Below are 13,624 nucleotides of genomic sequence, written 5' to 3'. Positions count from 1 at the left end.
TCTGTGACCACACTCAAATCAGTAGCGCGCCCTCCGCTCCACGCCGCTTGTCGGGTCAGGGCACTCGCTTCTTCCCTGTCTAAAATGTCAGATCCAAACTCTACTATTAATTGTCCCAACCACATGGCCAAAGTTTCTTCTGGTTTTATTTTAGATTCCCTGCAAAGTTCCTGAATTTCTGGTCGGGTGCATATGCGAGAGGTAACAGTGGTACGCGTGGTACCTTCTTCACCTGCAAAACGCTTCATCACAGCTATCGGGTGAGCTGTGGCAGAGAGAGAGTTAAATTCTTCAGGCGGGAGCATTGGGTACATCCCTCCTCCCATTGCCCCCTCCCCGTGGCAAGGAGGCAGAGCCGTTGGGAACGATGTCACCTCAGGGGGCAGAGTCGCTAGACAGATCCCCACCGGGTCTTCCGAAGCTCCGCCCCTCTTTTCTGGGTTCTCCGGATAGCTTGCATTTCTTTCAGCGCCATTTTCTATCAGCGGCATCATGCGGCCGGCGCTATTGATAAGCGTCGTTCTGGAGCTCTTTGCCGTCCGCTCCAGCGACTCCTTACCCGCCGTATGCAGCTGAACTTCCAAATTTGTATATTCCCTTAGTAGGCCCGCTACTGTACGGAACAACACATTCATCATTTTTCCCTTCTTCCATTTAGTTAAACCCCATTTGGGCACGTGACGGCCCTTGGTCTCCAGGTCCTCCCGGAGCTGAATGAGAAGCTCATGACCCCGCGACCCGGGCACCAAATCCGGACAGTTGAACCAGTCCGTTGGGGTGGGTTCCCCTCCTTCCCTCAGGTATCGGGTGCATTGAGCAAACTCCTGAGCGGGGGACAGCTTTTCTGCCTTCCGCGCCTTCACCCCGGCTAGGGATATGGTCAATGTTTCCTCCAGGGGTCGATAGAAGACCCGGTCACTCCCCACTATACACCCGAACTCCCCCAGGGATAGCTTTGTCCTCCACTCTTTTATGACCGCTTCATCTTTCTTTACGGAGAAGTAGCCATCAATATTTTGTTCATCCCCCTCTACCGCCTGGTGGTAGGCGATATGCGCCCATAGATCGTTTGCATTCTCTACGCGGCGGATCCCAGTGCACCAAGGGCAGCACCCAATTAGGTTCATCTCCATCACCATGCCCTTAGATCCCATCCTCATCGCCATGTCTCAGATGGCCGAAGCCGACTTGAGGTGATTTAGAAATTACTCGGTCGTTGGGCGGGCTGGTGAATGGAGAGGCAGACAAAGTGTATTGGTTGCAAAAAGCTTTACTTACGCCGCTAGTAGTCACGACGCAGGTGGTCCGGTCACTTAAACAACTACACGAGTTGCTCCAGCTGGCAAGGCTCAGGCCAGCGAATCCATACACAAGTCAGGCCGGCAGGGAAAGGGTACGTTGAAGGATTGCGCTCGGCGATGGGGAGAAGGATCGATAGGTGATCAGGCTATCGACCAGCTCAGCCGCAAGTCAGGAATCTTCAAAGGCACTCTGCAGTGTGCTCAAAGTTCTCTGACTTGGGCGGAAGTCGCACAGAATTTTATACGGCTAACAAGTCAATCGCTAGCCGCCACGTAGGAATAATTTAGAACTAGCCAATAGTGGGACACAAACTTGCATGTGAATGGCGGGAACTCTCTTGCACCGGGGTTTTCTGTTGCAGCAGAAAATTTTTGCTGTGCACAGAGACTCTCATGTGGCGGGAAAATTCCATCATGCCAAGGCACTAAAATCATTGGGTTGTGACAGGAACCAGCCACAAAGTTATTACACATATTTTGTGGAATAACTTTGTAGCTTATTCCCTGTTTATCATGCCATTAACTGCATGAATGTGTGCCTGGGATACTACTTAAGACATTATTAACTGGTTAATTATGTCTTAGATGTAACATCTGTCAGGAGCCTGAGTCTTAGTTGTCTCAAGGCCTATTTATTTAATTGTTCTAAAAAATAATACCTAAACTGTCTTCATTGTTTAGTCTTGCAAGAGATTGTTTAAATAGATTTTACCAAGTTTGGCTTAAACTAAATGCTGCTGAGAAGAAAAACATTTTTTCATAATACTGTTTGGCACCAAATGTTAATACTAACTATCCTAGCACAATGGGTTATTGAGATATGACTTTGGTTTACTCTCCATCTGCTGCCTGCTTTTTATACACAGGTTTCTTAATTAGTATAAAAATATATGGAATGAAGGAAAATCAATTATTACAGATGGCAAATGAATCTTGTACATTTCAGCAGAAGCATAACGGAGTAGTTGTATACCCTGGGAAAGCTGCTGCGATGAGGCTTAACATGGAAGCCACTGCCAAGTGGTGATTACAAATGGTATTTCTGTGGTGAAAAAAAGGAGGCCAGGAGGTTAACTGATACTTCTCATAGCAGTGACTTCCCCAGGGGATGAACCACTGAACACAGCTGCTGCTCTGCCCTCACCGCTTGTCTCATGCCTAGTGGTACACTTGGCTGCTAGAGTTGCTACATGATAGGTGCAGGGTGCAGGGAGGAGAGGGAGAGTAAGGTGCCCCACCTTAGGCAGCACCTAAGATGAATGTCCCATTTGTTGACCTGCAGTTACACTATTGCATTTAAGTAAGCTCATCCTGTTTTTGTCACAGCCAGTAAATATATTGCAATATAGGAATACAAAATAAATTCACAGGGATGTTAAGCTTTGAAATTCAATATTTTAGAGCATGTAGAGAAATTTCATTAAAGATAAAAGTTAGTACAAATTGATCTTTAAATCTTAAGGTATAAAATTATGACAGTTTCTGGCATACTTGTCTGTCTTCATGTATAATTGGATTTTCATTGTTTTGGATATAATTCATTATGATTTTCCTATGTGTGACTTAGGTTCAAAAGGTGCAAAAGGGATTCCAGGTGATCCAGGTCTAGATGGATTACAAGGTCTGAAAGGTTTTCCAGGTGACCCTGGCCAGGAAGGATTACCAGGTCCTCCAGGTACCTTGAGATGATTGGTTATTCTCTATATATATGTGTTGTCTTTATGATAGTAGTCCTTTCAGGGGCCCGATCACATGAAAATTTTACCTGTGTCATCACCCTAAGTCTCTTTGTGTATGTGGGCCAAACACCTTAGGCCTACAAACCAAAAGTTGAATATGCATCCTGCCCATAGACTGCTGATTATCTCCCTTCCCTAAAGAGAAACATCATTTTACATCTGTCCAGTTTCCACACTGTCTTATATGGGTATTGTTTTAGATGTGCATTAAACCACTGATGGGAAACTCCCTTCCTGAGAGCACGGAGTCAGAAAGGGATCTTGGAGTCATCATTGATTCCAAGATGAACATGGGCCGACAATGTGGGGTCACTGTCAGCAGGGCTAACTGGACCTTATCGTGTATCCACAGGTGCATCTCAAGTAGGGCCAAGGAGGTGATCCTCCCTCTCTACGCGACACTGGTCAGGCCGCAGCTGGAGTACTGTGTCCAGTTCTGGGCACCGCACTTCAAGAGGGATGTGGACAATATTGAGAGGGTTCAGAGGAGGGCCACCCGCATGATCCGGAGACAGCAGGGCAGACCCTACAATGAGAGGCTACGGGACCTGAACCTGTTCAGCCTTCACAAGAGAAGGCTGAGGGGGGACCTGGTGACCGTCTGTAAACTCACTAGGGGGGGACAAGAAGGGTTTGGGGGAGACCTTGTTTCCCCTAGCACCCCCCGGGATAACAAGGAATAACGGCCACAAGTTGTTGGAGAGCAGGTTTAGATTAGACATCCGTAGGAACTGCTTCACAGTCAGGGCGGCTAGGATCTGGAACCGACTTCCAAAGGAAGTGGTGCTGGCTCCTACCCTGGGGGTCTTTAAGAAGCGGCTCGATGCCTACATGGCTGGGGTCATTTGAGCCCAGTTTTCTTCCTGCCCAAGAAGGGGGTCGGACCTGAAGATCTACAAGGTCCCTTCTGACCCTACTTCTATTATTCTATGATTCTTATGTATTAGGCATAATTTTATTTGTTTGTTTTATTATTCTGGGAATGTTTATATGAATGCTTTTCAAATAGTTGAGTAGTTGATAGTTAATATAATTTTAAAACAAAACTACTACAAAACATACTATTCATCTTATTAGAAGAAGGACATGTCTTGTCCCTCCTCCTGCAGATGAGGAGGGTTGTGACAGTGAAAACAACTCAGTTCTGATGCATAAGGAACAAAGAAGATTTGGATGAAAGCCAAGTCTGAGACTGCACACTCTTAGTGTTGTCAAGAACCCAGCCCAGCATGGCATCACTCACAGTGAAGGAGGAGGGCAAGATGAATATGTGGGGCAATGTAGATCCACTTGTTGTCTTCTTCTTGCAGAAGAGGCTGCATTAGATCCATGGAAGCTACAAGCAATCTCCCTATTACAGGTCTGCTTCTGCTCTGCAATCTAGAATGGAAGTGATGTTACCACCTGCTCACACCATGTAATCAGGCTGAGGAAACACAGGATTCAATTTTCCCATAATAGGCTTCAAAAACCATTAATACCATTTCTGTTAAGTGGGGAAAAGGCACAAAGACAGATATTTCAAAGTGCTTAAGGACCAAATTCTCACTAGTACTTAGGTACCTAAGCCAACCATTTAAGCCCCACTACTGGCTGCTTCTTAACCATTTCTGCCAGTGGATGTGTGCAGAGCTGCCTAAGCGGGGATGCTTTCTCACAGCTAATGAATCCTGAAGTGGGATTCTCAAACTAGGCATTCCTCAGGCATGTAGCCTACCTTAGAGGTGGGGAAAAGGTGTGTGCGCCTAACCCAGTTGTGACAGCCATCACTGGGGTGTGGGATATGTAGTCTCAAATCCCTGTTCTGCCTATTTTGGAGCATGACCTTGAACGCTTACCTCCAACCACATAGGCTGCTGGTAATTTTGTGTTGGGGTCCCTTTCTGTCTTCGTCCCGACTTCCTCCCCCAGGCTAGATTAGTCACCTAACTGGAGCAGAGTTCAGATTTGAAGATCCTGACAGGGAGAGGAACCTAAGCCCTACTTGTTTCTAATGCATTTCACTCCCAGTCAGTTTAAGTGGCTCCCCACTCATCTGGTCTCTCCTTGTATGGGGAGCCAAGGCACCTAAATCAGGGTACCAAGGGTACCCATACTGAGTCTGTGATCTACTAAGATTCTCATATCCTTCTCTATAATGCAGCCATCCAGGCAGGCGTCACCCATTTTGTGTTTGTATGTTTGATTATTTTTCCTGAGGTGTTACACCTTGCATTTGCCAGCATTGAACTTCATCCTGTTAGCTCCAGCCCAGCTTTTCAATCTGTCAATATCCTGTCCTCCAATGTGTTCACAATCCTTCCCAGTTTCTTGCCATCTGCAAACTTGCTCAAGAAGCATTCAGTTTCAGAATCCAAATAATTAATACACACATTGAACAACACTGAGCTCAGGACAGAACCATATGGGACTCCACTTGAAACCTCCTGCTTTTCTGACATGGATCTATTTATAATTACCCTTTGCTTGTGGTTATTGAGCCAGTTATCTATCTACCTTGCAGTAGTTTTGTCTAGCCCTCATTTTTCCAATTTGTTTATGAGAAGGATATGTGGAACCTTGTCAAAAACCCTGATGAAGTCCAGATATGCTATATCCATAGCATTGCCTTCCTCCACCCAAGTGGTTACTTTGTCAAAAAAGGAGATCAGGTTTGTTTGATGCAACTCATTCAATTGTGTGCTTGTGATCAGCCTTTCCTCTTCCAGAAGCTTGCAAATTGACATCTTTTGGATATACATCAGTAACTTTCTGGGTACTGAGGTGAGGCAAATTTGTCTGTAGTTCCCCAGTCTTCCTTTTTTGCCTTTTTTAAAGAAGAGCACTACACTGGCCCTTTTCTAGGTCTCTGGTTACCTCGCCCATCTCCCATATTAGCCTACTGGATTGCTCAGGCATAACTTTATTTTTGACCTGGTATCTGTAATATCTGATATCTTGTGATACCTGGTAAGCCTCATGTTGACTGCTATTTTCCTTCTAGGATTTCATGGACCCAGGGGAGAAAGAGGCCCATCAGGTTTACTTGGTCAACAGGGGGATGATGGTATTTCAGGAAAACCAGGACTCCCAGGGCCTGATGGACCAAAGGGAGTTGCAGGTGAAGTTTTAGGAGCATCAGCAGGGTCCATTGGTGATGTTGGACTACCTGGATTACCTGGATTAAAAGGCCCACCAGGAAATCAAGGAGTACCAGGACTGCAAGGTAACTGTTGTCTCAAATAAAGAAATGTTACATGAGAAGAAAGATATGAGTGCAGCCAGAGTGCAGCTTTACTTGGGCATCACTATGTGAGATTGCAAAAAAGATGCTGATCATGTAAGCAATTGTGTAACATCCAGCAAATGCATTTATCCCTCTATTTCAAACAGATTTTCTTGGCAGGTTGCAGAAAGTAGGAAAAGGTGGTACCTTAACAGAGCTGGGCTGGGCTATTGTTTTGGGGCTTTCTGTTTTATGTTTATACATAAGGTACCTTTTATATTATTTTGTTTTCATGTTCATTCTCCTGTTCTATAAATTATTCTGTTCTCTTACTGTAAGCCTCCTGAGCTTTTGTTATGAAAGGCAGCATATAAAATGAATGAATGAATGAATGAATGAATGAACACTAATGAGCTTTTGTAAGCAACTTCATCTGATGTAAGCTGATGACATAGGCTATTGTCTATGAAAGTTTCCTCTCTGAACCATTTGGTTTCTAAGGTACTACCCTGCCCTACCTTCTGTCTGACTTCAGACTAACACAGCTAACCACTTCTCCAGGTAGGTTGCAGAGTCCCCATCTCCAATTTTTTAAGTTCAGATTAGATAAATATTTGTCTGGAATGGTTTAGACAAAGATGAACCTGTCCTGAGCTAGGGGGGTTGGACTATATTGACCTCCTGAATTCCCTTTTACTCCATTTTTCTATGATTCCATAAACAGACAGCTTGCAAAAAATGCACAGTTCATTATAAATATAAACATTAAGGGAGGGATATAAGTACTGAGTGTATTATTCATTATTTCATTCAATAAAAGATTTTGAATTTATCACATGCCTGCACAAAATTTCTAGTTTGGTTCTCTAGAACATCACAGAATGGCTGTGATGTAGAAACTGTGTCAATCTGATATACAGCTCAGAATACGTAGAGCTCAATGATGTGATATTGAGCCTTTAACCTAGGGTACTAGGTCAAACCTGGATTTGTTTAGTGGTAAATACAGTTCTTAAGGTTCTGTTTTCAGAGTGCTTAGAAAAGGGGTTGTAGGATCATAGGAAAGTAGGGACCTCACAAGGGAAGGGACCTCACAAGGTAGGATCATCCCTGACTAAACCATCCCAAACAAGTGTCTGTCTACTTCTAAAGTCCACATATAACAATGGAAATCCTTGTGGTAATCTCACTGGAAAATGGTATGGGGGCCCTTTCATGCCCAGATATGGCCTCTTCAGATCAGGTTTCAGGCTTCCTATTTAGTTCCTGTGAAGAAATGTATAATATTGCTACCTAGTCAGTGGCTGAAGACATCCCTTTATTTATGATTTCTCTCTTGGCTGTTGTCATTTTGTTTTTCAGTTATTTTATAGAATACAAAACATTACAGAGTTCTTTGTGGAAGATGAACATACTTTTTTACAGAAAGAGCTTACAATTTATATTTTTGCAGCAAGATTTTCAAAGGCACAGATGAGAGGTAGATAGTGATACCCAATTCCTGCTGATAGCCAATCACATTTAAGTGAGTAATTCTCCTTTTATGTATGAAAATATATGAAAAGCTCCCTTTTAAATGTATAAGTGTGAGAGGTAAAGAAGGGAGTAAGGACAACAGTTGTAGCATTATGATTGTGCGTTTACTCAATATATAGCCAGGTGCATAACACAGTGAATCAATTAAGTGGGGGATTCTTTTGCTTTTTTTTTAAATGACTGAAAAATAAGGGAGATAAGATTATAAGAGTGAACACTCAACTGTGGGTACTATAGAAAACATACTGATCTCCGGGGTAACTGACATGGGGAGACAAAGCTAGGTCCATCCATTTTACATTGCAGAGCATTTTACATGCAGGGATGTCTTCAGTAGAAGCACAGATTTGCCTTTGCGGGGAAATGAATGAAGAGAGCAATTTGTTACCTTTTTATAAACACTAGACTTTATTCTTTGTCTCAGGTGAGTCAGCAAGGCCTTTAAGTAAGTTTCATATGTGGGAGAAAAAGATTCAGATTAAGAAGGGACAAAAAAGGAAAAGATCAATGCCTTTCTGCACAATTTTTTATATGGATATGAGACCTCAGTATTAAGGGAAAGTAATGACAGCTAAGGGCAAATCATGTCAGCATGTCTATTTTCAACGTTTCACAATTCATACATAATTTCTCCAAGGAAAATATTGGACATAGAAGAATTTTTGTATGAGCAATTCCTTTCTTGATCTTCCGTCAGAAATATAAATGTTTAACCATTTCCACTGAAATCCTCAACTGCCTTTCCATAGGACCAAATGGGAATACATACGTAGGAGGCATAGTTAGCTGTGTTAGTCTGAATTTAAGTAGATGGTGCAGTAGATTTGCACCCGATAGACTAACTAAAATAGATATACATAGCACAACACTTCATGGAATGGAGCTTCTTTCATCAGATGCTGAAAAAGCAGTGCTGTGCACTGCTTTCCATATATTCTTTCATGGCATTACATTCATGAACAATAACTGTCCTGGATAAAAACAGAAGAAACTAACAAAATGCATATGGAACAGTGGGTGCAACTACACATGCTATTAATGTACAGTAAGGTAACTGCACATTAAAATAAGATGTAGTAAACTGTGCCCTGGAAGGGGTCTAAACTTCCTCCCAGTGGGGGCTGTTGAGATGAAGGATGCTCCTGCCCTCCCGCCAGGCTCTGCCCCACTGCAACCAGGGGTAGCCAGGTAGGGCTGTCTCTCCCGGCCACGTGTGGATCAGGACCCAGCCAATCCCCACATGGCTGCCAGACAGCATCCCCACCAGGCAGGGATGCATCTCCCAACCTGATCCTCACATGGCTGGGATGCAGCATTCCTAGCTGCTGGGACAGCTCTCCCTGCTGTGTGGGGATCAGGTTAGGCGGTCCCTGCTGTTGTGGGAGCCCACCGGGCTTCCCCTAGGTCCTACTGCCCTTGGTTCCTGTCATTTTTGACAGGAACCAAGGTCAGATTTATATTAATTTTCTAAATTTTTTAGGGGCCCTGCAGGACCAGTAGAATGGCCTCACGGGCCACATCCAGCCCACGGGCCGTATTTTGCCCACTCCGATCTAAAATGTTTCTTAACGCAATCCCTAATTCTTCCTATTCTTCATTTCCCCTAATCTTTTGTTTATGGTTGTTTGATATCTTTCATCCAGTTTAAGTTTTTAGTGCCTCAGAAGAGAAATCTGCTTTCTTTTGTTTATCTAACAAAAACACTTGCACCTTTCATCCTGCTCTTTCTCTCCATTGCCCAAATGTAAAGCAAGTGTAATTGCACTGAAATCACAGGAATTACATTTTTTGTAGAACCAGAACACACAGAAAAGTGGAATTAGCATAATTTTCCTGAATTCCATATTTCTGCCGCCTGTGAATTGAAGTGGCTTTAAAAGGGTGTTTGCTAAGGGTCTGTCACACCAACTTTAATATCTTACATATATTGTCCTCCAATGCACCAATATGTTCAGAATCAAGCCCACTGCATATTAATCTTACCAGCCAGACCTACAGCAAGGCTGCAGTATCTTTGAACAATGTTATGAATCATGAAGTTCTCACTGGCCTATTTCTGAAAACATAGATGTTGCTTGAGAAAGGCCCTGGAGTGTTATTGCTGTGATTCAGTTATCTGACTTTAATACGGAAGTATTGGACATAGAGAATAATAAAATCCTGGATATCAGAAATGGGAGGCTTCCCAGGTCATGGAGTCCATATTCTGCCAAGGCAGGACATTTCCCATTTATTGGAGATAGCTCATAAGTTTTCCCCATCTAAACTTTCCTGTGTAAAATAAGATGTTCCTATTTTCAATGTAATTTACTGAACAATTAATGAACTGTATTTTCATTTGATCCTCCCAAAGTCAGTATATTTTCTGATGAAAAATAATTGCTCTGAAATGCTGGTGCAGCTCTATTCAGTGCACACATACATTGATTAGTACAAGTGCTCTGTGGAAATACTCTAGATGCTGAAACTGTTGTTATTATTATTACAATATTTTAGGAGCTGGTGGTATCCCAGGTTCACCAGGATCCAAAGGTGAGCCGGGTCTCCAAGGCCCTCATGGTTTGATTGGTCTGCCAGGAGAACCAGGATCCCATGGATTCCCAGGGATTCCAGGACATCAAGGACCAGCTGGGAGAGGTGGTATAACCGGAAACATTGGTAAGGAAGACACTTCCTGTACACTCCCTTCTGTTGTGTTCCTTGAGCTACTTTTTGCCAGCCTTGAGTGGAGCACATATCATAGTGATGAGCAGGGATCCTGGTTTTCTCTGATTGAAAAAAAAATCTCAAATTTTAGGGTTAAAAAAGTAACCCAAAATCCACATTTTTCCATGATCAAAATGAAACACCATTATATATACATCTATGTATTAGAGGGATGTAGTTTCATAGTTGTTAGGGTCAGAAGGGACCTGAGCAGATCATCCAATATGACCCCTGCCACAGGCAGGAATGAATGCTGGGATCAGATGACCCCAGCTAGGTGATTATCTAGAAACTAGATTTGAAACTTTTGAAGACCCCAAGGTAGGAGCAAGCACCACTTCCCTTGGAAGTTGGTTCCAGATCCTAACTGCCCTGACTCTGAAGTAGTGCCTCCTGATGTCTAGCCTGAACCTACTCTCAATCAACTTGTGGCAGTTACTTCGGGTAGTGCTCAGGGGAACAGGGCCTCTCCCATTCCCCGCTGGTCCCCCCGGTAAGTTTATAGATGCCCACCAGATCCCCTCGCAGCCTTCTCTTGTGGAGGCTAAACAGTTTCAGGTCCCATAGCCTCTCCTCGTAGGGCTTGCCCTGCTGCCCCCTGACCATGCGAGTGGCCCTCCTCTGGACCCTCTCAATGCTGGCCACATCCCTTCTGAAGTGCGGCGCCCAGAACTGGATGCCAACTGCTCCAACTGCAGCCTGACCAATGTCACATAGAGGGGGAGGATCACCTCCTTGGCCCTGCTCATGATGCATCTGTGGATGCATGACAAGGTGCGGTTGGCCTTACTGACTGTGTCCTCACATTGGCAGCCCATGTTCATCCTGGAATCAATAATGACTCCAAGATCCCTTTCTGCCTCTGTGCTGACAAGAAGGGAGTTCCCCAGCCTATAGGTATGCTGCTGGTTCTTCCTCCCTAGTTGCAATACCCTTCACTTACCAGTATTGAATCCCATCCTATTCTCATCCACCCACCCCATAACCTGTCCAGATCTAGTTGTAGCCTGTCCCTCCCTTCTAGCATGCCCACTTCTCCCCACATCTTAGCGTTGTCCACAAATTTGAACAAGGTGCTTTTCACCCCCTTGTCCAAGTCACTGATAAAGATGTTGAACAGTACGGGCCCAAAGACTGAGCCCTGGGGGACTCCACTGCCCACATCCCTCCAGGTCGAAAATGATCCATCCACCACCACTTCACCACCAGGTTGTAGGCTGTAGCCGTGTGGGTCTAATGACATGGGCAGACAAGGTTCTTTGGGTGAATCTGACATCTTTTATTAGACCAACTTAAATAGCTGGGGAAAAATTTCTTAGGAAGGTTTCGAGTTTAAAAACCCTTCATCAGGCTGAGGAAGCATCTGTAGCTGTTGTGTACTCTTCCTGGCTGGAATGAATTAGAGGCATTTCATTTTAATCATGGGAAAATGTGGATTTTGGATTACTTTTTTTAACCTGAAAATTGGGGATTTTTTTTTAATCAGAGAAAACCAGGAAGTCTGGTGATGAGGTTATATTGGTACCTGGAAGGACAAAGCTGCTATCTTTTCATTAATATTAATCCTCTTGGACTCTTCAGTGCTCCCTGTATTTCTACAGACTAGAACTACAGAGTACAGAGTAGGGAAGAGTAAGGAAATGGAGCAATGTATGGGGTCCAGCTGGACTGAAAGTCTGTTCAGGCATGAGGGCTTGGAAATGTCCATCAGCTTGGTGAACGTGTCTCTTCTGCAACACCTAAGCTTCTTTTCCCTTTATGACTGTTGCAGGGTCACCTGGTGCCAGGGGAGATCATGGTGAACAAGGTTTTCCTGGCCCAGTGGGTATGAAAGGTCTATCTGGTGATAAAGGTGAACTAGGTATCCCAGGAGTACAAGGTATACCTGGTAAGACTGGTCTCCCTGGCATAGATGGAATGCATGGCCTTCAAGGATATAAAGGTAAGGTTTTAAAATACTGTATTTTCTCACATGCAGCACACACCTTTTTCCCCAACATCAACCCTGCAAAACTAGAGTGCATGTTTTAAGTGGGAAAGCTATTTTCTTCTCTAGAAAAGAAGAAAGCCTGGAGACACTGTGCGTGCCATGCAACTGTCAAAATGGATGACAGACTCCTGTGTTAACTTTCTCACAGCCATAGCTGTTGACTGAACTGCTGGTAGTATCCTGATGACATTTGTGATGTGGAAGCAATGCTTCATTTACAGGAAGAACTACATATAGTAAAGAACTACATATAGTCTTGCTACTGCCCATGGAAGGATCATGGCCTAACCTTATGTGACATAGAGTAAATTGTCCTGGAAACATAAAGTGATCAGGAAGTGTGGCATCCAGGAGATAGTTAGCATGAGGCATCTGGACACTGTGTACCCCAGAAGGGTTAGCCATGACTCTGGAAAAATGTTTTTGTCTATATTCTGCCTTCCAAAAACAAGGTGCATGGATTATTCAGGGGCATTTTATGTGTGAGAAAATATGGTAATAGGAGTATTAAGCAAGATAAAATTGGTTTGCCATTGCCTATATTAAGTATGGGGGGCCAAACTCTCTGCTGATGCAACTCTGTTTATGTCATAGTTTCATAGTTTCTAGCATTGGAAGGGACCTGAATAGATCATCAAGTCCGACCCCCTGCCCTGGGCAGGAATGAGTGCTGGGGTCATAACAGCCCAGCCAGATATCTATCCAGCCTCCTCTTAAAGACCCCCAAGGTACAGGAGAGCACCACCTCCCTTGGGAGCCCATTCCAGAGCCTGACAACCCTAACCATAAAGTAATACCTCCTGATATCTAGCCTGAACCTGCTCTCAATCAACTTGTGGCCATTACTCCTTGTTATCCCAAGTGGTACCCGGGGAACAGAGCCTCACCTATTTCCTGATGGTCACCCCTGGTGAGTTTATAGACAGCCACCAGATCCCCTCTCAGTCTTCTCTTGTGGAGGCTGAATAAATTCAGGCCCTTCAGTCTATCTTCGTAGGGCCTGGCCTGCTGCCCCCTGACTATGCGTGTGGCCCTCTTCTGGACCCTCTCAAGGTTAGCCCCATCCCTCTTAAAGTGCAGCACCCAGAACTGGATGCAATACTCCAACTGTGGCCTGACCAGTGCCACATAGAGGGGAAGGATCACC

The 13,624-nt window shown here is 44.2% G+C and overlaps 1 protein-coding gene across 3 annotated transcripts in view; it reads left to right on the top strand.

Annotated features, from left to right (window-relative positions):
- The window catches only part of COL4A2 (collagen type IV alpha 2 chain), a 233,660-nt gene that overhangs the window by 188,323 nt on the left and 31,713 nt on the right, over window positions 1–13,624 (top strand). For all 3 annotated transcript variants that reach the window (XM_059721085.1, XM_059721086.1, XM_059721087.1), the window contains exons 27-30: window positions 2,869–2,976; window positions 6,024–6,245; window positions 10,278–10,439; window positions 12,259–12,429. In XM_059721085.1, coding sequence (XP_059577068.1) covers window positions 2,869–2,976; window positions 6,024–6,245; window positions 10,278–10,439; window positions 12,259–12,429 — 663 coding nt within the window. The remainder of the gene's footprint in view (window positions 1–2,868; window positions 2,977–6,023; window positions 6,246–10,277; window positions 10,440–12,258; window positions 12,430–13,624) is intronic.

This window comes from Alligator mississippiensis, chromosome 1 (genome assembly GCF_030867095.1).
Source record: "Alligator mississippiensis isolate rAllMis1 chromosome 1, rAllMis1, whole genome shotgun sequence".
In the NCBI taxonomy this organism is placed as follows: Eukaryota; Metazoa; Chordata; order Crocodylia; family Alligatoridae; genus Alligator; species Alligator mississippiensis.
This window is presented reverse-complemented; position numbering and strand designations above follow the sequence as displayed.